Source organism: Embiotoca jacksoni, unplaced genomic scaffold (genome assembly GCF_022577435.1).
Source record: "Embiotoca jacksoni isolate LCO1_2020_lvr unplaced genomic scaffold, fEmbJac1.0.p SCAF_51, whole genome shotgun sequence".
NCBI lineage: Eukaryota > Metazoa > Chordata > Actinopteri > Embiotocidae > Embiotoca > Embiotoca jacksoni.
Genome location: NW_027185405.1, coordinates 674,990 through 701,847, shown reverse-complemented (window position 1 = coordinate 701,847; position 26,858 = coordinate 674,990). Strand labels below are relative to the sequence as shown.

The window sequence follows — 26,858 nt, the reverse complement described above, 5'->3', positions numbered from 1 at the left end:
ATCTCATATTTATCTAAACTAATCAACAGCGACACGACTCAAAGCAGCGGCTCATCATTTGCATAAAAGTCGTTGGGAATTTTTTTTTTTTTTTTTTTCATGTAGCAGTAAAGGTGTGTTCAAAGTATTACAGGGTTTTGCAGAAAGACAATAAAAGTGCTTGTTTCCAGCAGTATATCTGGAGGGTTTGGGGAAACCCGAGGCCGTTTTATTCCATTTTATTCCATTTTCATATCGGAAAAAAAACATAAACGCACGTGTCCGCTGCCAAAATCTAATTACAGATGAATACTGGCAACACAAACCGCTGTCTTCACCCACGATGACTTTTTTTTTCCCATTACAGAAAATGTTGCATCACACAGCTGGAATTTTTTTTAAAACCAACAGAAGATCTTCATAAATCTGTGTCACTAATTTAAATGCAACTCTTTAACAGGAGTTACGTAACATTTACTGCACGCTGACTCAGGCTGGAAAAATCATTCTGATAATAAACTTTAACGTCTTTAATTTTCTGATTTCTGTGCTTATTGACCAACTTACAAAAGAATGAAATAATAAAAAAAAGGAGGTTAATCTAGCTAGTATTGGTAAAAATAAATAAATATATAAAAGAAAAGAGATACTTGCTGTAAATCTTGTAAAGTTGGAATTTTTCACAATAAGAGCCTCGTTAAGAAATGCATGGGGCTTTTACTTTGAAAGGAATTACGGAACTGTTGAGTTTGTGTCAACGCATCATATAACTTCAACAGGGCAAATGGGAGCGGATCAAAACGATGCTCCGAACTGACAGGAATTAATTTTATACACTTCAGACGTCAATATGAGAACTTGGACGACGTGGATTGTTTTTATTCCTCTCGTCTCGCTTTTAGGAAAAATTGGATCTTCAAGTGCTTAAAAAAATGTGAATGCGTTTCAATCAAATGAAGAGAAGTGTGAACATTTTTATTTCCCTCACCTGGACGCCAAAACCATGAAGTGTTGAGCTCGGCGCTCAACATCGGTCACCTTTTATTTTCACATTAACGTTTCACAATCGAAGGTGTGTAAAAGCAGGAGAGCGGCGGTGACGGCCAACAACGCCGACTCAGCTTCGGCATTTTAAAGACCTTCGGTGAGGACGTGGGAAAGTTTTGGTTTCCGAATACACAAAACATAAAACATCCGAGCTACAAGCCTCAAAAGGTTCACAGCTTTCAAGATGTTGTTGGTGTTATGTATTTCCAGTTTTGCTTGGCCACACTTCCAGCGATAAACAACCCAGAAGGCCGAGTCGAAGGACTAAAATAAGAGCTCCGAACTTCGCTTTGGCTGTTTTTTTTTTGGTTTTTTTTGGGTGAAAACGTGATGCAGGAATGCCGGCGAGGACCACGACTCCCCTCGGGCCCCCGAGGTTTCATAATTTGAGTCAGCGGAGCACAGAAAAACGGCGTAAACACACACAAGTCTCTCATGTTTACAGCCGCGGCCTGGCACCGTGTAACCCTCCTCCTCCTCCTCTTCCTCCACCTCCTCCACCTCCTCCTCCTCCCGCTTTATGAGATACAGTTTCAATCGTCTCCCCTTTTTCCCAACTCGTAAACGGTGTAATGAGTTTCATTTGCTTCGGCTACGTTGGGCTCAAACCACCGCGGTGACCGCAGCAGTGTTCATAAAGATCACAGGGAATCCTCACACACACACACACACACACACACACACACACACACACACACACACAGGAGAGCTCACTTCTGTTCAGCACATGCCAGCTCTGACTGGTGACTCCTACATTTGGTGTGAATTTCCAGGCCATTAATTTAAGGGAACATCACTTCTAAAGGAAGCTGGCCGACGTTTGTTGGTTCCTCTTTCAAACGCGCTCCATTAAAAGCGACTGTTAACCCGCCCGCACCGCGTAAATCACCGCGGCAACAGGCGCAAAGACACATGACAACAACGTGCGCTCCTGTCTTTTATTTCGACTAACGGCTGCGGTATGTACATCAAAACAGTAAAAAAAAAAAAAAAAAAAGGCATTCTGGGAAAACAAATACACAAAACACAAAAAAGTTGACTTTCAGTTCTCAAAAAGCCCGATGAGGAAACTTTATCTTCTTTTTTTTTGTTTTTTACAGGTTTACATTTGAATTAGCGGTGAATGAATGTTTTTGGTCAAATGGTTCGGTGATATTAAAACATTGTGGTGGAAGCTGCCGTTAAAACTGCTGGTTTTTCTGTCAGCAGCTGGTGAATGACGTGCTATAAGGCATAAATGTGCTTTCACTACATCTGGAACAAAAAAAAAAAAAAATGCAAAAACATATTTAACAAAACAGAAAAGAATTAGTGACACGTGTCATCCTGCATCTTCTTCCAAAAAAAAAAAAGACTTTTTAAAAGAGGCGTTTTAACCGTTTTCACCGGACCGATGTTTAAAATGCTTCATTCAAACATACAGATGTCAAATATTTCAGTCAGTAAACTTGTTGAGGTCGAACGCTGCAGCTGTTTTACCAGAAACTTGAAATTAGCCGACGCGCTCAGCTCCTATCTGTAGACTCGTTTGTTGACGGCGTCTCGAAGGCTTCAGAAGGAAGCGATTCTACCCGTCTGGACATTTACAGACGGTTTTTTTTTTTCCAGAAACGGCGAGATCGTTATCGTTACGGCTTCTTTTAAAAGCCAGAGCGGCGGATACGCTGTTTGATTACATGTTAAAGAGGAAATATGAATATATAATAAAATGTGTTCTTTCCTCACGTTTCCAAAGACGTCGGGTAATATTTAGTGTTTCATATTTAGTGATACGGTGCAGAGGAGGGTTGAGGTTCTTTGATGTTTAATATTAAAAAGAAGATAGAAGTGGAACGGCAGAAAGATTTTATTTATTTATTTGACCGGAGATGTTGTGGAAGCAGACGCCCTCAAAATATCTCCATCACCGGTCGTCCTGCGTCGGTTTCTGAACAGACGTTACCGATCCACCGTCCCGTGTTTCTAAGTCCTCCTTAAAGGTCGTGTAATTGTTCTTATTGTCTGTCTCGAGAAAAAAGAAAAAGAAAAAAAGAAAAGCCTTTTTAAAACCTTCCATGCATATTTTCCATTTTAAAATTCCAAAACGCCGTCCAGATGTTTAATTTGTGCGTTTCGCCCCGGGCTCGACAACGAGGCCAAAACGTGTAACCGACGGTTTTCTTCCCAAACTTTTCCAGACCGCGTGTTTGTAAACTCTCCAAAAAGACTTTTCTCGACACATTTCACACACTTTTTTCGCGACCCGAGGTTTTTAACGGTCGCGGTTTTTCTGGGGGCGTCTCGTGTTGTCTGTTTTAGCGCTTATCCGCCCCCCCCCCCGAAATCAGAGCACGACCGAGGTGACCGTGAAACCGGACCCCTGAAAAAATGTGTTTTTCCATTTAGTTTAATGTGTCCGACGGCTGCGTCCCTCGATGCACCGCTGCTCCGGTTTTATGGAACCGCAGCGAACACACTGTAAACTCTCCCATTCACGAGGGCGAGCGTACCTTTTCACAAAAAAAAAAAAAGAAAAAAAAAAGAAAAGAAAAAAGACAGAATTAAAAACAGTGAACATTGTAAAGCAAACCACATCCCCCCCACCCCATCCCCCCCTTATTAAACTGTTTTCCCCTGGAAACACTCAGCTAATGTTTTCCAAAAACCCTCTCGTTCTCCGTTCCCCTCCCTCGTTCGCTCCTGCCTCAGGGCCGAAGGGGTCTGCTCCATATTGTCTTCATTAAAGCCGCCGAGTGTCGACCTGGTTCGGAAACATGCTGCGTGTGTGTGTGTGTGTGTGTGTGTGTGTGTGTGTGTGTGTGTGTGTGTGTGTGTAGGAGGCCGAGTCCTAAACCACATTCTTTAAATTCCCTGTAAACAAGAGAGAGAGAGAGACAGAGAAATGAGAGGGGTGAGGAGGGGTACAGGGTTGAACACACACACACACACACACACACACACACACACACACACACAAAAGTGGTGGATGAAGACAAACAAAAAATGGTCAAATTCATCACATAAATTGAGGCTAAATACACATTAGACAACAAAGATGGAAGCAGTATGGAGGACACACACACACACACACACACACACACACACACACACACACACACACACACACACACACACACTGGTGCCAATGAAAATTAAAAATAACGTGGCTGAGGTAAGCCCCGTCACTCCCATGGAAATACAAGCATGCAAAAAATAATATACGGATATAGAAATGACAACGTCACGCAACATCTCGAGGTCATTTGCATGAGGACACAGATTGGTGTCCATGTGTCTCACACACACACACACACACACACACACACACACACACACACACACACACACACACACACTGCAAGCGTTTCGACACAATAGCTGCATTACAAAGTCTAGTTGACAGTTTACTTTGCACATAATACCTCTATTGTCTATCTTTTGTTCAGTTAAATGGCCTGATCGAGAAAAGTAAACAAGTCGCACACACACACACACACACACACACACACACACACACGGTTGGTGGCTGAGTAATTGCCCTGACGCAGTGAGGGAGGATGTCCTGTTTGTTGGCCATTGTGGAGCTGTCAGTGGAGTCCCGTCATGTTCGGCCTGCAGTTTTATCAAAGACCTCGCCAGGACAAATAAACTCTTTTCACTACTTGCGTGTGTTTTGTTTTGTTTTTTGTTTTTTTCCTCGGGGAGATGGTCACTTCAGGACTACTGGTGGTGGTTTAAAGCTACGATACACTTGTGAAGGTTTGGTTCAGGCCAGTAGAGAAAACACAGCCTTGTCCCGATTCATTTTTAACGAGGTCACTGGTTGGGAACACGATGTAGTTAAATAAATAAATAAATAAAGCACAGGGTCATCTGGTTAATATTCTCCCTCATGGCCAACTTCATAAAGTGATCAAGGTAACTGAAAGCTCTCTGCCGGGTTTGATGACTCTAGTAACCCTTCATCATATTTCTTTGACGGATAGATGGGCCAGTGTCATGGAAATGTTTGTTAGTATTTCACTACAGATAAAACAGAGTTAACCATGTGGATGTGTTTAGTTTATAAAGTTTACATTCGTGCTGCCACATACAAGGGTCCAAAAAAAACAAGGCTCTGAGACTGTATTGTTACATTTACACAGATTGCAGCACCGTAATGGGCACAAAACAGGACGAAGCTAAAACCACGATTTCACCGCAGACTCATTGAGCAGAACGCAAACTCTGGAAATCCTCAACAGAGACCGAAGAAGGAGGAGTCGGGTCAGGAGACACCAGCTGGGGTCTTCTTTGTGTCACCGCTTGAATTCGTCCCCCAGAGTGAGACTGTCAACACCGAGTTCTACCGGGACCTTCTGAGGGAAAACGTCCGCTGTGAACCACCTGAACTACGGCGCCATGGCAACAGGGTTCTCCAACACGACCCGCTCACTTCTGTTTCCTAAAAATTTGACACAAAATCGGACGTTTCTCTGCTCCGGTTTCAGGCCCGCGGCGAGAAGCACAAAACGCTCCCGTGAGCAGCGGTCACCGTCACCACGTTGATCGGGCGACGGGACGTTAAAAACGTCCTCCCCAGCCGTTTACGTCTCTCTGCCGCGCTCAGTTCTTACGAGACAGGAAACAGTCTCAACTCCCCGAGACGCGTCTGTCTGATCCGCTTCCTTCGCCGAAAGGCTTGAAGCGACATCACGCAATCGTTTTACCTTAAAAACAACAGCTTCAAAATAATTTGTGTCCATCTGCCCCGTTTTCCTTCGTCGTCCTTCCTCTGCCTCTCGTTGGTCTCCAGATGGAGACGTTAAAGTCTGGATGAGCGTCCGCCGGGGCCTCTGATATTTACTACCTGCAAACGTTAATCTATCCCAGCGTCGGTGGGTGGGTACCGTACAGCGCACGTGTGTGTGTGTGTGTGTGTGTGTGTGTGTGTGTGTGTGTGTGTGTGTGTGTGTGTGTGTTTCTTAAGGGTGCACATATCTCTTCTCGGAGCATGTGTTGGGAGTGTATATCTCTGCGTGCGGTATATTTTTTTAAAATTTTTATTTCATGTGTGTGACATGACAAGCGTCTTGTCAGCACGGCCGGAGAATTAACGAGCGGTTGGAGCGGGATGGAAAGATGCTGCGATATTTCCTGGCTGATACGAGCAGATACGACACAGTTCACACACACACACACAAACTTCACACTGATGACATTTAACACACACACACACACACACACACACACACACACACACACACACACACACACACACACACACACACACACACACACACAAGCAGAGCCTCTGGGGAAATCACGCTACCAGTCTCGTAAACGCAGAGCTGTGAATACCCAAACAAACCGACAGCTGCTGCAGCCGCCGACAATCACCTCATAAAAAAAAAAAAATCACATTTTAATTAATAAAGACTCTGCGTGCGTGAGAGGCACAATAAGGAAGCGCGAGTGACTCCGTCATGCTTCAAACTTGTCATAATGTCTATCGTTTGTTTATTTTACCACATATATTTACTGAAAATGTACGAAGTGTCCAGTTTACAGCAATAATAAAAGTGACTTGCGCATCAGAAGTAGGTTTTAGCAACACTAGCTGCGTGGTTCTGGAGATAAGAGAGTGAAATCTGTCCAACAGTTTGTCCGCCACAGATTATAATTACATACCAGTCATACAGTTGTTCAGATGTTGACTTTAGACATTGGTGGATGAGATTTACTGACTGTGTGACGTCCGTGACCTTCAACAGGTCAAAACTTCCTCATAAATTCCCAGTGAGCTTCAGGTAACTTGATAACATGAGCATGCTAAAACTGCTGATATTATTGAGCACTGACGTCATAAGTTAATAAAACTGTAATATGCACAAGAAAAAATAAACATACATATATAGGCATCTATATGACTGTAGCTTTTCAATCTTACAAATGGTTTACAAATATGTAAATGATATTAATATAAGAGAAGAGCAGGAAGTAATGAAAGTGTTAATGTTAGCTTAATGTGTTAACGTCTGTCTGGACTGTAAAACTTTAAGTAGTTCAAAGTCACCATTTGATTTTCTATCCCTTCAAAAAAAACAAAAAACACTGCTTCATTTCCTATTTGTACAAAATAAAATGAAATTAAAAAAAAGATCTTAAACATAGTGAGCACAAACTGCTGCATCATGCAAGTCGTGTTTAACATACGAGGAAGAAACATGTTGAATAGAAAATACAAGAAGGAATTTGAGGATCACCACTTCAAACCTTCAAGTCCGTTCATGACAGCAGACAGACCACATGTAGGCACACACACACACACACACACACACACACACACACACACTGCCTGGTTTCTCAGGGAAACCAATGTTTATAAGAAGCACTTTGCTTCCAAACCAGAGAAACACTTATACACCCCGATGATGTCATGTGGATGTGTTTGCCTAGAGGTGTGTGTGTGTGTGTGTGTGTGTGTGTGTGTGTGTGTGTGTGTGTGTGTGTGCGCGTGTGTGTTGTACCCTGTCCTTAGTCAGCGTTTGTGTGTTCGCATTAGTTAAGTTAGCAAACATGCAAGTCGTTCTTTAATCAGAGACAAAGAGACGTCCAATTCTTGCAATTAAAGCACAATAATGCTTCATTGAGATTTTGGTTTCTCGCCGGTTTCTGACTGAATGCGAAGTGACGGAGAGCAGAAGTCGTGAGACAGAAGCGACCGAGAGAAAAGAAAGAGAGAGGACGTAAAACAGATGTGACAGGTTTGAAACCAGGACTGAAACTTCAAGTGGAAGACGGAGAGAAAAGGAAAATAAAAAAAAAAATCCCCTAGTTTACTTTTAAAAGGGTGAAAATGAGAAATGGCTCTGATGACGGAAACAAGCTAATAAAAGGTGTGCAAGATAATATACACGGTTCAAGTTTTAAAGCACTGAAATAACAATACATCCTCTCACCAAGTAAAATATCAGCAAGTTCACTCACTTAAAAAACAGTAAATTGTCTTTCCTCTGCGGGACGAGCGATGGGACAGAAGACAGAAGACAGAAGAGGCAGATGGGACGCGGCGGTCAAACGTCCGTTTCCCACCGTCTCTCTCCATCTTTGGTTTGTCTGCATTTCATTTCTCCTCCCTGTTATTCCCTCCATCCCTCCCTTCACCCTCCGGTTCCCCCCTAATAAAAGCCGTATGACTGGAAATCAACGATACTTTCGGTCCCTGCAGTTGTGATGATTTAACGCGAGCCAACAGACCAACTGAATTTCGGCAAATAAACTCCCGTTCCCCTGATTTGACGTGACCTGGAGTTTTTCAGAGCGGAGAACTTAATGCTGTTTGGATAAACCGGTTCTACGTCCAACAGGCTCTCTGTCATGCAGCTACAGCGGGACGACCCGTTTGACTGTACCAAGTTTGTAGCTGCTAATTGATACCATGTCCACTCCGCTGCAGATTGAATTGGAGAGCACACAGTTTTCCCTCCGTTCTGGCTTTCCTTTCGCAATGAACCAAAGTTTTCCACCAACAAATTCCAATTTGTTGCTTTGCAAACTTTCCCCTCCAGAGAGCAGATCTGACAGCAACCGTCTCACCTCGTCCCTCCAGACGATGAAAACTGCAGCTTAAATGGCCGAACAGTTTCCCAGGTCATTAACGGGAAGAAGTTAACTTTCTGTCACCTCCGATTTGTCGTAAGATCTCTGAATGTGTTTGGCTGACAGGTCACTTACATTTTGAAACAGTTATGAGGTTGGTACACGTTCAAAAAGATTCGCGTTGAGTGATGCGTCATCAATCGTGTCGGAAACACGAAGTACGAACGTGAACAAACCTTTTCTACCTTAAGAAGCTGAAAATCGTTCGTGCCTTCCCATCCCATGAAAACTGATTTCATTTTTTAATGCATCTCTCCATCAAAGCTAAAGTAAATTAAAAAAACAAGCATTTCTTCCTCAACAAAGCCCTGATTCATGGTTACTGCAGAAGCAGAGTGCTGCCGAAAAAAAGTGCTGGGTCATCATTTTCTGGACAGTAAAAAAAAAAAAAAAAAAAGAAAAGACGAAGTAATGGAGCTGAAGTTTTATGCATTGTTTGATGTTTGAAAAAAACGTATCCGTATCCTTCAGTGGTGCTTCGATTAATAAAAAAATCACGAGTGGATTTTTAATCTTTTTAACAGAAAACACAGCGATGTGACCAGATTTGGGCCTGATTTTATTCTTCCCAGAATCCTTTTAGCCCTTTTTTACTCACACGCCCACCAGAGTGGATCAGTGCTGTCTGAAGTTTCACTGATGGAGGGAAGCGAAGGAGGATTTCCTGATGGTCCGCGGTTAACGTGTAAACACACCGGATCCTCGGCAATTAGGGGTTTCTTCTTCTCTCAGGATTCTTGGCTTTTACGCGTCATAATGTTCGGAGAACGAACTCGACTCGCAGACGCGCTCACTTGGTTTCAGTCAAGTTCCCGACCTCACCTCCGTAATAATAACTCCCGCCGCTCAACTTTTCGCCGAAGTTTCACCCTGTCGGAGGATTTCTCCAGAGAGCTGTGGGCTGTCAACACCGAGACCAAAGGCCCGGCTTCAGGCTCAACCACAGGGCTGCGCGCACACGTACACACACACACACACACACAAACACACACACACACACACACACACAGCCAGACGGACACGCAAGCATAAAGGCACATATAGAGGGGAAGATGCAAAAAGGAAAAATACCACATGTATCAGGAGGACCCGGAGTCTGAATGAAGGGTTGTGGGTACAAAGAGCAGGGTCACACACACACACACACACACACACACACACACACACACACACACACACACACACACACACACACACACACACACACACACAGGGATGTTAAAAGCCGCAGGGAGGAAAAGAAAAAGAAAAGAACAAGCCATACTTTCATCCCACACAGAGACGTATAGAAGCATGAACAGACACATGAAACCGCACCGAGACACAAAAGGGCTTCAGGTGAGGACGGGGTCAGTTCAACACAAACAAACACACACCTGTTTATGCTCCACACCCACACAATCACAACGCACCTGTGCATCCACCACACACACACACACACACACACACACACACACACACACACACACACACACACACACACACACACACACACACACACACACACACACACCTTTGATGGTGCTGATGACCTGGTCCAGGTGTTTGGTGTCGTTGCGGTCTGGTCTACAGCTCGGGCTGATCTCCAGCGAGTAGTCTGGTCCGTATTCTGTGAAAAACTAACACACACACACACACACACAGATCGCATCACAACTTTTAGATTTATTGCTTTTGAAATTACGTTTCTTCTTTCTTCGTCTTATTCCCAGTCATTATTCCACTGCAGTGCAGCGCCAGAGTACACGTTCTCCTCTTTGTCTCATTTCTTTTTCTTTTTTTTGAAAGAATTTCAGCTGCTTTCCTGGAAAATTTCAGGCTCCTTTCTGGACTTTGAAGAATTGGACGGTGGAACGAACTGGCGCTGAATATTTACACAGGCTTTAGGGGATCATTTTGTGAAAACCAAAAAATGAAGTACATTTAAAACGGTGGTAAAAAAATAAAATAAATCATAGACCCTGCTAAAAAATTTGAGCTGCATACTTTTGTTTGCACAAAACAGCTCTCCTCAACTAACATGTCTCTTTTTCTAGTTGCTTTTACAAAAGGTTTTCCCCACATTTTGCATTACATAAATGAAATATAATGCAGACAGCAGTAATATTACTATTATTATTAGGTATATGTAGTACAAAATGAGATGGAAAAGTGTCATATCGAGCTAAATGCTAACGTTGTCACTGACAAATGCGGGGTTGCATGATCATCAGCATTCATTAGCATATTAGTATTTTAGCAAGTGCTAATAAGCACTAAACCATTGATTGTACGTAAAAGTGGACGTAGCTTCAGGGTCTGAAAATTGATGCCAATTCAGAAATGCCATTAAGTGCAATACCACCGAGTGCCACTAGAGATTGGCTCCAAAAAGCCCCCGGCTATTTAAACTCCTATTCATCTTCTCTCATTAAATACAAAGTCAATACATGTTTTCTCCAAGTTATTGTGGCGTTGTTAGCTAAAGTCCCTCTAATTCGTTTTCTGGCGCTCCATCTGAAAATAATCCCGTCATTAAATAGATATTAGGCCTCAAAAAGATGTGTTTTTGTCTTTTTGATTGACAGGCCTGTGGTGCAGCCAGGTTGCTATAGGTGGGACGTAGTGTCAGATCCACCTGCTCGCTCCTCCCCCAGCTCGTCCAAATATGGTCACTTCCTGCTCCAAACCGCTCCAAACAAGCAAAGATGGCGACGGCCAAAAATCTGAACTCGCGTCATCATAACGGCCGTTCACAAACCAACGGGTGACATCACTGTTGGTTGCCGCTTGCACTAAAGATAATTCACAGCTCAGGCTAATGGGAACATCTTTAGTTTCGGAGGTTTTTGGTGAACAAAGTTAAAGTTTTGACATTAAAATAATTTCCAGGGGGAGCAGAAATGTCTGCTGCTAATTTTATGCAGAGGCGTTTGACACAAAAGCACCAAACCTTGTGGAACTAAAGGAAAAGTCAAGGGATCACCAGAGTTATTAGGATTCATCCTCTGGACACTTCGGACATCGCAACTAAGTGTCAAGTCAATCCGTCCAATATGGGCGTAGATACATTTCAGTCTGGACCAAAATGGCGGACTGATTTACAGACTGACGGCATCTTCCCTCGAGCACAGAAACGGATCAGAGCTTTCAGATGGACACGTGTTATTCATATCTTATGAACTCTGTGTTGTCTGGGAGTTGCATTAACAAACAAATGTCAGAGACAGTCTCGTCTGGTTCACGCAGAAAATGTAATGCAGAACACAGAAGAGGAGCCACAAATCAGTTAAACTTCCACCGAGACAGCCGGGGCCTCACCGCCATGAGCACAAAAACTCAGAGGTGATTTCAGCAAATACCGAAGGCTCCTGGCATTTCACGCAGTCGGACCACGGCCAGTGTAAAAAAAAAAAAAAAAAAGAAACAGGTGGAAATCCAGAGCGCGGGTTCATGCAGGAGTTACAGCCAGAGCACGTCAGTCGTAAAAATTGTATTTCCAGGGAATTTGTGGGGCCGTGACTCTGCCATGAGAGCAAAACAAACTCTGCGGCCAGGTCTGACCACAAGTGCGTCAGTCCGTTTGCAGCGACTGTTGTGAAAGCCTTGGACTCTGAAGACTCAGCAGAACGAGCCGAGCGAGGCCAAGGCGACTGAGGCCCGAAACAAAAGAGCAAGTCTCATAGAAAAGCCGTAAGGATTAAGTGGCATGTTCAGTGGGTCTCCGCTGTGAGAATGGAGGGATTTAAAGGCCATGAAACAAATATTAGGTCTATAAAATATCAGGATCTTGAGAAGAAAATGGCCAGAAATAAAAAATACTGAAATATTCCATTTACACATTGAAAATGTTTAAAATCTGAAAAATGTTGTGATTTTTGGGGATTTTTACTTGATCAATGACTAAAATGATCAATCAAAAAGCTATTGTTGTCACCACTTAAAAATCGAAAAGAGCTTTCTCCCAAAATGTCAGACTGCAACTTTAATTTGGCAAACTCAAGTCAGTCAACATCCCATAATGATTTCTGCACCGATGCCACAGCCATTTTACAGACGGGGATATCTTGTTTAGGACAGAAACTCTTTAGTGGATTAGATGGACGTCATTAGAGAAGACTTCAGAGGGTTTGTTGGCAACTCTCACACATACACACAGACACACACAGATACACAAACACAGACACACACACACACACACACACATACATACAGTTGAAGTGAGCCAACATGCAGCAGGAGTATACTTTTGTTTATGTGAAGACAAAGACTACTCTGTCTTTGTTTAATAGGCCCCCTGTGTGTGTGTGTGTGTGTGTGTGTGTGTGTGTGTGTGTCTGTGTGTGTGTGCGTGAGCAAGACGAAGGGAATGCGTGCAAGTGTATGTAAAAAATGCAGAAGAAGGTACGTGTGTGTTCTTGCATGTGTTTAGCGTGATTAACCATTGATATATTTGCTTGCGTGACCACACGCACATAAAGGGGAGGCCCTGTTTTAATGTGTGTGTGTGTGTGTGTGTGTGTATCTGTTTCCAATTAACTCCGATGACTTTCTCTGTCTTACCTCCGGTCTGAATAGAGCCCAACATGAGAGGACTTACTTAACACACACACACACACACACACACACAAAAGTGTATTCCCATGAACCCAGTGCTCTATCTCCTGCTGTCCAGTAACACACACACACACACACACACACACACACACACACACACACACACACACACACACACACAGTCTCCCGCTGGCTGCTTGTTTGGCTTGGACGACCACGGAGAGGAGAGAGAGAGAGAGGGGAAGCGGAGAAGAGCAAAGCGCCGAACAGTCGTGACAGATCTCTGTAAAATCTCCCTTTTATTCCCTGTCGTACAGGTGCAGAGAAAGATGTGCGGCGACGTCGGGGAAGCGAGCGTGCGAGAGAGAGAGAGAAGACGAAGCGTGATAAAAGATTCCAGCTCCAGCTCACGATGCGGTGACGCAGCGTATCTACGTCACCTGGCCCGAGGTCAAGAGACAGAAAACACCCGCTGACTAGCTCCGGTGTCTCTGGCAGAGACGCTCAGGGAGACGGAGAGGGAAAGGTCTCTGGGTATTTACCACGGTCCTTAACACAGACCCCGCGGCCATCACTCACTGCTCGTATGTTTGTATGAGAAACGCAGGCCTCTGTGGAGGAGAACGCTGTGTTCATCTGAATGTCGTCATTTTACGTCATTTTTACTGGTAAAAATAAAGATTTAGAATTATTATTCGTATAGTTAATGAGACAGCATGTTCACATACTGTTTTCTATTCTATTCAGTCCCTCCAGGATTTTGTGGAGTTTTCCATGATTGCAGCAGCTTTTCTTCAAATATTGCATTGCATCTTTTTTTGCAAAGTTTTATGAGATTTTCTTTGGCATTAAAATTGCATGAATTGGCAAAAGTTGCAAATTTAGGGGATTTTGTTTTTCTTTTTTTGGTTTTTAACTACTACCTTCTCAAGAAATACTCATAATAAACATAACAATGCATATCATTTCATTCTCATTGTTTTTGTGATTTTCTGAACTTGAAGAACAAAGGGGCTCGAAGTCACAAGAAAAAGTCATAAAAGAGTCATAAAAGTGACGCAGCACGCCTCGTGTGTTTTACAAGAAATATGTATAAAATACATTGACTAACAATAAGTGCAAAATGCAATCTTTTAGAGTTCGAAGGTTTTATAAAAAACTCGCATGAATCTGGTAACGACTTCTCATGACGTTCTCAGACCACATTCCCCATAAACCCCGTCACTTCCTGTTTTAGAATTTTTGGAGAAATGCACCGAAAACTGGCAAAACTGAGGATGAGAAGTGCTGGAGGCTGCTGCCGCCACATCTTCAGCTCCTCCTGGATCTCCAAGTGATTCCTTGAGTGAGCGTTACAGCTTCTGCACAAGTCGGCAGCATTCGTACAAATCACACGACGACATCAAGGTCATGTTTCCTCACTCAGAACATGTTAAGCTGGACAGATGGATTCAGTTTCGCTGACAAACAACGGATAACGAAAATAAACGGCGACTCCTTTGTCTTAATAACTGGACCACTGAACCCACTGGATCATTGACCTTCTGTTGTTTCTATGGTACACACTTGTTTAGGTGTTAAAACATCCATTCTTGACAGATACACGTGCATGTTCAAATTTGTGTGTGTGTGTGTGTGTGTGTGTGTGTGTGTGTGTAAGCTTGTTTGTGAGGAAGATGTACATGCCTGTGAGAAAGTATGTGCTTGTACTCACCAGTCCATCTGTGGATCACTGTGTGTGTGTGTGTGTGTGTGTGTGTGTGTGTGTGCGTGCGAGCGTGTTTGTTGTTACAGCGATCAGCAGGATCTCCAGCTATGAAGGATGCCGAGCAGCACAGCGGAGGGGGAAAAACGTCTCTGAAAACAAATGGGCTCTGTCTGCTCTGTCTGATATCAAGCAGATATCTAATAAATGTTTTCAACAAGGAAAGAAAAAAAAACGGCCCAATGCCCAAATCACAGTCACATAGCGCACGTACACCTCACTCACTCTCACTCTCTGCATCTGGACTCTGTCTCACCCTCCCCACCTTTCCATCAATCCATCTTATTTTTAAGCTCATCTGACAGTTTTCCTTTTAAGGCATCGTACCACCTCAAATACCGTGAGCAATGCTTTTGTAACATCGGAAAATCTCAAAGATAGATAGATAAGACTTTATTAAATTTAGTAAGGAACCGTGGAAGATCAAATTTTGCCGCTTTTGCTGTCGTGATAGATTTTGTGTGATGTTGCGCTTTTGAATGATTGCTATGAAAACGTCTCACCAAACGGAAAAAAAATAGTGAAGACAAATGGTTGATGATCCCATCTTCCATGATGTCCTTGAACATGAAACACAAACAGGCGTTAAAAAGACGACTGCAACCAAGACCTGACTCCCTAAAAGGGAAACGAGACAGGAAACTAAGTCCTTCAGTTCATTGTTCATCCATCCCAACATTCACCAATCACTTTCCCTGCCATGGTGACGTGTCGAATGGTCCTTCGATTCAGCATTTTGAACATCGAATACCAAACAATAATTTAATAATCAGCCTCTTCTGGCACATTTTCTGTATTATTTCATAAACAGACGAATTTCCCTCCATCACACATACACACACACACACACGCTATCGACCGCCGATGTTTCCGGTGATTGAGCTCGTGACTCCGGGAGCCGACACGTCCCTGACGGCAGCAAGGGGCGGGACAGGAAGTGGCTGCAGACAGGAAGAGAGGAAGTAGGAAGTAAAGAGGCGGGACGCTTCCCCGCTGCCAATCTGGGAGCAGAGACGACCTCCCTTCCTGTGTGGCTCTGAGACAGACACACATTTGTATTTACTTCTGTTGCTCTCACCAGAGATGGGGTGGGGGGTAGGGGGGGGGGGGGTTTGAGCAAGCTACCTGGCAACCCTGATCAAATGTAGTTATTTAATATCCATCTATTATCATCATTGTTTGAACAGCCACAGAGGGACAACTTAGTTCCAGACTTATGAATCTCTTCCTGCACACCCTTTGCGTATAAAAAGAAAAGAAAAAATCTTTTGGTCCTAATTTTGTTGTCTGATCTCCAGAAAAAGAGAAAATGGTTTAGATATTTAAAAAAAAAAAAAAAAAAAAAAAAAGTAAAAGGGAAACAGAACCTGCTTCTCTTATTTGACCAGTGTTGTCCCAGGAGAAAACGCATTGCAGCTGCTTTCCAGATCTCGTTTAGCTTAATTTTCTTCATAAAAACATAAAATAATTATTTTGCCAGTTGGAACTTGCTTTGATCCCAACATTGAGTTTTCCGCTTCCTTCTGCAAAAACAGTAAAACATATCTTTACAGAAGCTTTATTAAGATTGACTTCTGTTTGTAATTACGTTTTTTTAATTTACTTTTTATTTAGAAAAGGAAGTCTTTTGAAATCACTTTGAACCAAATGCGAAACCAACGCCTAATCCACTTTTAAAATTCCATATCAGATCAATTTTGGGTGTATCTTCAAATAATCTAGAGTTATGAAAGCTATGATTTATTTTATAACAGCTAATAATGTAAAATTTACATTAAAAGAACTAAAAGTCAAAGTTTTGCACACAAAAAAAAATTATATATGAGATAATCTATGCTTAAAGAAATGTAGATTAAAAAAAATGGAGGTTTTGGAAGTTTTGGAAGAAATCAAGCCAATCAAGCTGTGTGTGCGTACAGCAGCGACAGGAAGGAAGAGAGCGACAGAAAGGAGGTGAAGGTACAGCGTGTGACAGAGGATGTGAGCTGGAGTCACACCAGCCACATTGTGAGTACATGTCGGCCCGCTGAGGCAGCAGCAGCGCAGCCGCAGGAAGTTTGGATCTGTGGTTTGTTTTTGATCGGAGCTGCGAGGGACTCAGCTGCTGGGAAACGAGCGAAAAACAGAGCGAGGGAAGAGGAGGGCGGTGCGGGTTGAATTTCAACAGAAAGGTAGATTCTAGCGGATCCGAGTCCACACGGGTTCATGTCGAAAGTGCAGAACACACAAACACAAACTTGGACTGCTCACTGGGGTCGAAGGTACTTTGAGTAGAAATAAAGACGCCAGTAAAACAAACAAATTCCCACTCGTGGAGTTTACTGCCAGCTGTTGGCATGTAAAGGTGCTATGGCTATGTTTGCATTGTAACATACTAATGTTTAGCATGTTTAATTGTGAGTTAATTAACATATGTACTTTTATCCTAGAACAAATACATACACAACAAATTTTAAGAAATCCCAAAGCACACCGTGTGGACATAAAAGAAAAGTTCCTTAAAACAGGAAGAACAAAGATTTCTTGAGTAGAAAAAAACCCAAAGTATTTCGTCAAGGCAACCATCCAATCAGAGACACGAACTGACCTTTGACCTCTGGGGCTATTCTTAGCTATTGTTGCCCTCTGATTCACATGCAGATATGCTCTGGTGCTATCACACAATGGGGGGAGGGGGAGGGGGCAATCCTAATCAGCTAACTGCTAACAGACAATACAAGTCAATGGCAAGGGTTAATGACTTTCAGCCGGTGGCTCGACTCCTGGTTCAAACTACAAAAGATACTTTCACTTGTGTTTTTATAAGATATTGAAGTATAATAAGTTGGACACAGGCAGAGCCATTGTGTGGGTTATCTGCAGTGTAATATTTTGTCTTGTAATCAGCGAATATTACAGCACTATTGTTGACGTGAACGGCTATCTCTGACTGATTGTTTGTGTTCTTTAGACTTCTATTTTTAATTATTTCATGGAGGGTTTGTACTCTCCAAAAAAAAACAGGACTTCTTGGGCACTAAGAAAACAATAAGTTTAGATTTCAATGAAAATAAACCCTTTCAAAATAAATGTTTGAAAGCAGAAAAACACATTTGTTTGGACGGATTTCAGTGAGATTTGATCACAAAAAACAAATGGAAGTATTTGAAGTGGCTGTTTTTGGATGCTCGAAACAAGTCTCTTAAGGATATATTTAAAATTCAGCAGTACAGTGAAAACAAATAAGCTTTCGTTTTGCATCCACTTAACTCCTTCTCGTAGAAGAAAACACTTTCACCAGTTTCCCATTCGAGTATGAGTCGTTTCCTCCAGTCGCTGGCGGCAAACGGTAGCACAATGAAGCACGTAAAGACACTATAAAACAGGCCAGAGCATTATCTGACTGTAATGAATGTGTGTATTCATGTGGTTTTTGTCTACAGTAGAGCAGGAGGGCTGAGACACACACACACACACACACACACACACACACACACACACACACACACACACACACACACACACACACACACACACACAAACAGAGGGGTACAAAGGTAGTTTTTGTTCCCCCATGTTGCTGGAACTTCAGCTTTGCTTGGTCATCATGGATAAATGCCCCTCTTATCGGGCACAGACCGAGCCATGAACACACACACACACACACACACACACACACACACACACACACACACACACACACACACACACACACACACACACACACACACAAATCTCTAAAGTTTTGCAGCGCTATGACTTCAGAAGAAAATTACCTTAAAAATATGTGAACCAGTAAGCAGGGAAAAGAAGATAAAAAAAATAAATAAATAAAGTTACGAAAATTCATCAGGTTGCTTCCTAATTTTTTTATTTCAAGGAGAAAGTGTGTGTGTGTGTGTGTGTGTGTGTGTGTGTGTGTGTGTGTGTGTGTGTGGCGTGCGTGCCAGTGCGTGCGAGTCTCCTCGTCTTCATCATCTACGGCAGCTGTCCACACTGATAGTTGCTTTGTTTTCAGTGAGTGCTTCTTAATGAGGTCAAAGGCTATTTAGGGCCATTGGACGCCAACGAGGAGAAACAAGAGGTACCTTCATCTCGGTCTGAACACACACGCACACGCACACGCACACAAAACACACACACACACACACACACACACACACACACACACACACACACACACACACATATTGTGTGCACACACTCAGGAACTCACAGCTATTCATTACATTTGACCAAGACAAGGTCCAAAAATCAGTGGCAGGAGAAAGAGAGTCTTTGTGTGAGTGTGAGTGTAGAAGCAGGAGAGACAGATGGGTCGACTGATTTTTCTATTTGGAGAGAGGACGGGTCGATTTGATTTACCAGTTAGCAAAAGTAAGTGGTCATATGTCCTTTCTTTTATAAACATAAATTACTGGGACACTTTCTTTCTTTGCTAAATCAAATTCAAAGTGTGTTGGCATCAGATGTCAGTTTGTTTACATCCAGGCTATGACCTAATGAACCAGGTTAAAGGTCAAAGTTTCAGGGTTTCCATGGTTCACGGTAAACTGACGTTTGATAATCCTGTCGAGGAAACTTACTAGCATCATAAAACAAGGAAGAAAATTAACACATTTCTTTTAGTCACTAGCCCCCAAAAATGTAGATTTACTGGTTCATACGAGGTGCAATCAAAAGGTTTTAGAGACGGCTCATGCTGCGAATGAACGGAGCGCAGCACGGTTACGTGCACGGAGAAGGAGGAAGAAATCACTCTCATGAGGATGTATTCCAAGTTATATCTCTTGATCAACATGAGCACCTGAGATTTTATGACCACTTGTATGTGAACATCTTTGGGAGAGCCAACTTTGGGAAATGAAGGGGGGAGGGAGGGGGGGGGGGGCAAAGATTGTGTTGTTGAAGGTCGAGAAAGTTGAGCATTTTCAATGCTCTGTGAACAGGCTTGTTGTCACAGCAAATGTTTTCCCCTCAGAAGGTCCCGGTAGAACTCTGTGTTGACAGTCTGACTCTTTGGGGGACGAATTTAACAGTGACACAACCCCGCCAACATCAAAGAAAACCCACCTGGTGTCTCCGCCCCCTCTTGAAATGTGAACGTCACTCAGAAATACCTCGCCCGGCTCGTCGCTTCATTGCCGGAGACTTTCTGAAGCGTTTCAAGGGTCTCTGTCGACCATTTCTGGAGCTTGACCCTAAAATCTGATGTGCGCTTTCTGCTCAAGTTCATAGTGAAGTTGCAAAAGGCACACGTACAAGTGGTCACAAAAACACATGCAACTCATAATGATAAAACTACGTAACTTGGAATACGTACTGACAAAGGTCATAGCTTTCCTCTGGTACTTCTTGATCGCAACTCATACACAAAAACACAGGACTTAATCCAGATCTCTTGAATATGTTTCACTGCAGTTTTATTTAGACATTTCAGTCCTTTTAAGGTGTTTGTATCAGTGTGTAATTCACCTCAACAAAATCTCTCTCTCCTTTAATAACTCTACTACATCCATACAGTACATAAACTTGACCTTCCTTCCACATAAGACAGAGTAAGAGGAGCCTGTGTTCAATGCGGCAGACAGAGAGGAATTGTCAACACTACTACCTGTCTGACTCACCTGGAGACAAACCCCTTTATTGAGGAACAGGCGGCCATCTTTGATTAGACGGAGTGACTCAGCAGAGAGCAGACACAAGGGGGTGTGTTTTCATATGTGTGTATGTGATTTTGTGTGACAGTACAATGAATGAGCACATTTGTGTTCATGTGGGAATATGTAAATGTGGCGGACTGTGGCTATGAGAGACAGACGGTGTGTGTGTTTGTGTGTGTGTGTGTGTGCGTGTGTGTGCGTGTGCGTGTGTGTGTGTGTGTGTGTGTGTGTCCTGCCGTACCTCGTGGTCAGGTATTTCAGAGGATAGAGTCTTTCCCAGCACTGCTGCCGTCAGGTAGGTCCAACAGCGAGCGGTGTTAGCCAGATTATAACCTCCTGGTTACAGACGGAGACGAGAGGGATTTATGTTTACATGCTGCACGAGATTTGCATCTGTCAAAGTTCATGAACTGTTTTATTTCAATTAAACTAGTGACTCGTGAGGATAAATAAACATTGCACGTCATGATGAAAACAGAAACAGAAAAACGAAATTAGCATTTTTTAACATTTAGACAGCTCCGTGTGGCTCACCACAAAAACACTAGAAGCTACAATGACAAAATATTCCAGCAGGAAAAAGTTCTCCCTTTTCAAGACACAAAAGACACACAGAAAGAGTCCGAGGATGAAGAGGATGGGCTGGAGTTAAAAATCAAGAGAATGACAAGAACCAAGTATGTAGGACAGAGCGGGAGGGAGAGAAAGGAAGAGAGGTGGGATTGTAGTTGAGTAAAATGGCTTCATTGTGTCGTATAATTAGTAGCTATCATCTGGCCAAGGGCTGAGGAGTCTGGAACAGAGTGCTGTGTGTGTGTGTGTGTGTGTGTGTGTGTGTGTGTGTGTGTGAGCACATGTGGGTATGTTGTGTGCAAATGAGGGACGTGGTACACAATCTACATTTCATTTGGAGTGTTTCTAACACAAAGTACACATATAAACGCACACACAGGTAATTCACACAAACACATGGACACGGACACACACACAACAGCCAGAATAATAAACACATATATATAGTGTACCTCCTCCCAGCAGCAGTGTAGGTAGCTGCCACTGCAGGACATACTGCAGACACTTGCCCACCCCCACAGGGGTCATGTTGAAGGAGCACATGGGGTCGCCAGCCATGGTGTCGGCACCCAGCTGCATCACCACGGCCTCCGGGTTGAAATGCGCTCGCACTTCCTGCATCACGCTGTTAAAACGAGGGAGGCGGTAAAGACTTTACCCTACTGACGACGACGCGTGTCGATCAGGAGCCAGTGTGGAAATCTTTAAAAAAAATAATAGCATTCAAGTAGCAACTGATAGAAATGACAGCTGCAGTTTCTATGGTAAACAACAATTTACTGTGGATACTAAACTATGGAAGGTTTTACTCATCCAGCAGAGATGGAAAACTCATCTGTGGTCAAATCTCCACCATTTACAAGCAATGGAACCTGAGTCCAAAGTCATTTCCACCAATCACAGGAGACGGAACACTCGTCTACGGTCATTTCCACCAATCACTAGTATTGAAACATTAACGTGTACCCCATTAGCAGGCAACACAGAGATAATTAATCAACCAGGGACTCATTTTCATCTTGGAGTCATAAACTGCAGTTGCAGTAATAGCCAATAATAGAAGACTCTGAAGTGAGCTGGCAACAGCCACAATTTCCCCCTAAAACATGATCAGAAAATGTTTCAAATATTTTGTTTATCAACAAACATTTTTATAAATCTAGTAATGTAATACATCATGTGATTCTTAGTGCTAAATTTTAAGTATTTTCTATTTTTAAACAAAGACATCAAGTGGGTTTATGGTATCTCAGCCAGTCGCACACCGCTGAGATGATTGCTGTTCGCTTGCTACACTTCACTGCTACCTTGGCCTGTTCTCTCTCACTCAAATATAGATTTTATAGCTTCATAAACTACCAAGATAGCAGCGAAACAAACTCCACATTTCAAAACCTCCCTTCAAAACCACAAATTCCACTTTCTGAGGAAAACTATAAATACATTCCCAACAAAGGGGTCCTTGATTTACACTTTTAGAGGCAACACGTTTGCATTTTTGTCTAGGAAAAATCTTTCAACTAGAAAATCGCCCACAATGGAAGGATTTCCCTGCTGAAGTGAGCTCCATTAAACGCTGACACTGCATTTGTTCAAAGGCACTCCACTATAGATGACCCTGACCTTTGATCTCTTAGGGTGATGTAATCACAACAGGGAAGAGAAAGTAGTATTTCTCCTCAGGGGTCCTTCAGGAAAACATCTCTCAAAAGTCGCATTGGGAATTCCTAAGACTTTACCACATGTATGTGTGTGTGTGTGTGTGTGTGTGTGTGTGTGTGTGTGTGTGTGTGTGTGCGTGCGTGCGTGCGTGTGTGTGTGTGTCTGTGTGTACCTGGTGAAAAGCTGGTAGTATCTGTCGTCCTTGATGCCGTCCTCCAGCGGGACATTCACGGCGTACCAGCGGCCTTTACCCAGCCCCGTGTCACACAGGTCGCCCGTTCCTAAACACACACACACACACACACACACACACACGCACGCACGCACGCACGCACGCGTATCTAACGGTGTCTCACAATACAGGTTCAATTAAAACACACTGGATCTGAAACATCTGGAGGGACTGACTGACCTGGGAAGAATCCAGGAGAGAACTTGTGCAGAGAGACGGTCATGACTTTGGATGTGAAGCTGAAGGCATCTTCCACACCTGCAGCGAGAAGAGGAGGAAGAGGAAGAGGAGGAGGAGGAGATCAATCATAATGCTCAATGGGGATGTTTTTTTTCAACGTATCCTGCTTCTCTAAAAGCTACAGGGGGGAATCAGAGAAGAACAACTTAAGCAGCTGGATTTGAGACCCGATAAAAACTACGATAAAGAACGGGAACAGAAGTAACGCCTGTCTGGCAGTGAAACCTGCCCTTTAAGTTTGAGCTGTACTTCGTTGCAGGTGTTTATTCTTTGAGAGCGCACCGTCTCCGTGATGCAGGTCAACGTCCACATACAGCACTCGCTCGTATTTCTCTCTCAGTCGGAGGATTCCCAACACGGCGTCGTTCACGTAACAGAAACCCGAAGCCTCGTCCCTTCGGAGACAGACGAGAGAGAGAAAACTGCACGTTTGAGATCCTGTGCTTCTTCTATGGCGTCTATCGACTTAACTGACGAAGACAAATGAAGATGGTGATCAAATCCCGTTAGCTTTGTATTTTGAACTCAAAAACAGAATTCCAGGTGACATCACACTTTAATTTCTTTAAAAAATAACATAACTCTTGCAGTGAAAGAAAATTAATGCATTTATGGGAGCCAGTTATCTTACTTCTTGGCGTGGTGCCACCCTCCGGCCCAGTTGATGGCCACTTCACACTTTTGGTCCAACAGAGACTGAGCTGCTGTAAGTGTAGCGCCCCCTACTGCTGCCGCGTAGTCGAATATGCCCTCCACCACTGGGCAGTCATAACCTGGACGGAGGAGAATGCAGGAGGCGAGGAAGATGAAGAGGTGGAAAATTTATTTAAAATGTTTTAAAAAGAGAGACAGCAGAGAGATGAGTGACCCGGGAGAAGTTGCTTTTGAAACGGGACTGAAGGATGAACCTGGGAGAGGTATGCACAACACAAAAGGAGGAAGTAACAGAGGGACGAGATGAGGACAAAAAGAAGAGGGTGGAAAAGATAAGAAATGAGTCAAAGAAATAAAAACAAGAAGGGTGAACTCGAGAAATATAAATCTCAGAGGAGGATGGACTTTCAGCCAAGAACAACAAACCATCACGGGATCTTTGTCGTTAACACAAGGCCAACAAAAAGCATCGCTGTTTTCAATCAAAGCAAAAAAAAGCTGTGAAAAGGACAAACAAGCAAAACTATGCGCAGAAAACATTGTATATTTCAGGTGTTGGGTTTTTAAATCCAGTGTTACGCTGCCCTCTGCTGGCAACAGACAGACAGAAGTCCTTCCCTATCCCACTTCCACCCATCCATTTCCCCTTTAATGCATCTTGTGTGCTAACAATAAACACCAAAATGCAGAAGAATATGTCTCCAGTGAATAAGAGGGACCACTTACTATTCTGGGACACTAAAATGTGAATGCCTGATCCTTAAATGTTGAAAGAGTGCTTCAACATCTTCATCTTGCATGTTTTTGAACACTTTATCACTTCAATTATCCACCCTGAGGTAGGCATGGTTTTAAATTGATAATCTGCATCCTATAACATTAAAAACTAGTCAAATCAACAGATTAAAGGTTGAATAATTGAATTTTTATTTTTTTGGGGGGGGGGGGGGGGGCTTTTCTCACCCAGGCCGTAGTCAACTGACTGGGGGTCGTCGTTGTCTCCGTCCTGGCTGATCTTGTGAAGATGCTCCAGGTAGGAGTCTGTGTGGAATTTGGCCATTTCTTCTATGGTGGCCCCATGAGGTTTCACAATGCTGGAGGAAAACCAGAAAACAACATTAACACTTCGTTGCGTTTCCATAACAACCTGCTGTTCACACACTGAACTGCTGGGCTGGTATCGAATAAGCAACAGAATAAAATACTGCGGGGGTGGAAATGGAGAGAACAACAAACAAATAAAAAACCCACCAACATCCTTTGGTTTGTTTTTTGTTTTTTGCAAGTAAAAGCTCAGTTTATTTTTTAAAGGTGCAAAAAAAGGTCCAGTGGATAGTTGAAGTTGAAAAAGTGTGTTACTCATGCAAATATTTGTTTATATTTGTTCAGACACACGTGTTTGACTCGGTCTGTCACGATCATGGAACTTCAGTTGAAGACTAATCATCGTACAAACGGTTGCGATTGAAGACTTAACTGCCTTTCCTGTTCATTTGTAGCGTAAGATTAACTGTGATGACTTTTATTTGATCTCCCTGTTAGGTTTCCAGCAACTCACCTCATATGTTGAAGCAGTCCATAAGCTTCGATCAGTGAGTGGACCATACTCGCCTGTTAAAGCGAACAAAAAGAAAGTTAAAAACCCAGTTTGCCTGAAAAGATGAAAGCCTGCTAACTAACTAGCTCCGACGCTTCTCGTTCAGTCCAACTCACCCGGTTCGGTACTTTCGATAAACTGTCGCACGTCTCGATGTACTCCGGGCTGTAAACGTACGCCACTCTCCGTTTACCGCAGCTCTCATCGTCACTGTCTCCTCTGCAGCTCATTTACGTCGAGAGAAATAAGAAATAACGTGAAGGAGGACTGGAGCAAAACAAACAAAAAAACTAAATAACAAGCGAAGAGATGCGAGCGGCTTCTCCTTCCCACGTCTGGTGTCACACCGTCAACATTCCCCACCGGTAGAGTCTGTCCGCGGCCGGTCTCTTCGCGCGAGTCGGGGGCAAAACTGGCAAAAAAAAAAAAAAAATTAAAATGGAAAAACAAACATGGATCTACTGGGGAAGGATTTAATTTAATTTTAGATGAGGATATGTCGACGGTTTTCTCAACGGGTAAGAGAGAAGACTGTAAAGTTGAATCTAACGTTCTGCGCGAGGACGTTCTGTTGACCTGCAGCGGAAGTGGAAGTGATGTATGCTGGGATCTCTTGTAGTCTTTATTTTTTTTTATTTTATTTTTTTTTCCCGAAAACTTAACGAACACATTCCCAGTCAGCAGGTTTTACTTAAAATTTGTACCTCTAAATGGAGAAAATTATTCTGAATATCACTTCTTTTTCAGTTCAAATTTAAAATTCTTTAAAAATATGTCGTTTAAAAAAACAACAACAGTAGCGTAACTGGTAAGTCTACATTGAATTACAAATTAAAGTAACCTGTTTTTTTTTTTAATTTTAGTGCGAATGCTCTTTTGCAAGAAAAAAAAACTATGGCCTTACTTTTGAAAATATTGAACTTTTTTTTTCTAATGATTTGAAATTATTATGTGCTTCAATACCTGGGTGAAGGGATTTCCCACGATAAAAGCCTTCAACAAAATAACTTTTTGTGCTGGTGAAAAATGTCAAACATTTACACACATTTTTTTCCCCCTTTTAAACAAATACTTTATGCTTAACTTTTTACAAATCCTTGTTCCTTATTACAAATCATGTTACCGCAGTGGAAACGTCCCAGGGAGGGCTCGAACCAGCAACCTTTCGTTCTTCATTCCAACGTGAGATGACGTAAGGGTGCTGACGGAGGCCGCCGTCAAGTTTTTGCCGGTAATTTTTGTTTTCTTTCCTGCTTTCATCCGACGGTTGTGCAAAGTAAGTCACTCTTTCTTCCTGGCCTCACGTGACAT

The 26,858-nt window shown here is 42.9% G+C and overlaps 1 protein-coding gene across 3 annotated transcripts; it reads right to left on the bottom strand.

Moving 5' to 3' along the window:
- Positions 1-1,950: 1,950 nt before the first annotated feature.
- hdac8 (histone deacetylase 8) lies at positions 1,951-26,118 on the bottom strand. Of its 3 annotated transcripts, none has more exons than XM_069172241.1 (11): positions 25,664-26,118; positions 25,509-25,561; positions 24,914-25,044; positions 23,928-24,069; positions 23,579-23,691; positions 23,237-23,314; positions 22,997-23,105; positions 21,615-21,787; positions 20,831-20,925; positions 10,160-10,265; positions 1,951-3,027 (listed from the first exon to the last, which is right to left on the bottom strand). In XM_069172241.1, the coding sequence occupies exons 1-11, from the start codon at positions 25,775-25,777 to the stop codon at positions 2,930-2,932; spliced, it is 1,212 nt and encodes a 403-aa protein (XP_069028342.1). In that variant the 5' UTR covers positions 25,778-26,118; the 3' UTR covers positions 1,951-2,929. The 3 variants fall into 3 exon arrangements, with proteins under 3 accessions (XP_069028342.1, XP_069028344.1, XP_069028345.1); XM_069172243.1 differs by having other exon boundaries at positions 2,934-3,876; XM_069172244.1 differs by lacking the exons at positions 1,951-3,027; positions 10,160-10,265; positions 20,831-20,925 and having other exon boundaries at positions 21,777-21,864.
- Between the last annotated feature and the right edge of the window lie 740 nt (positions 26,119-26,858).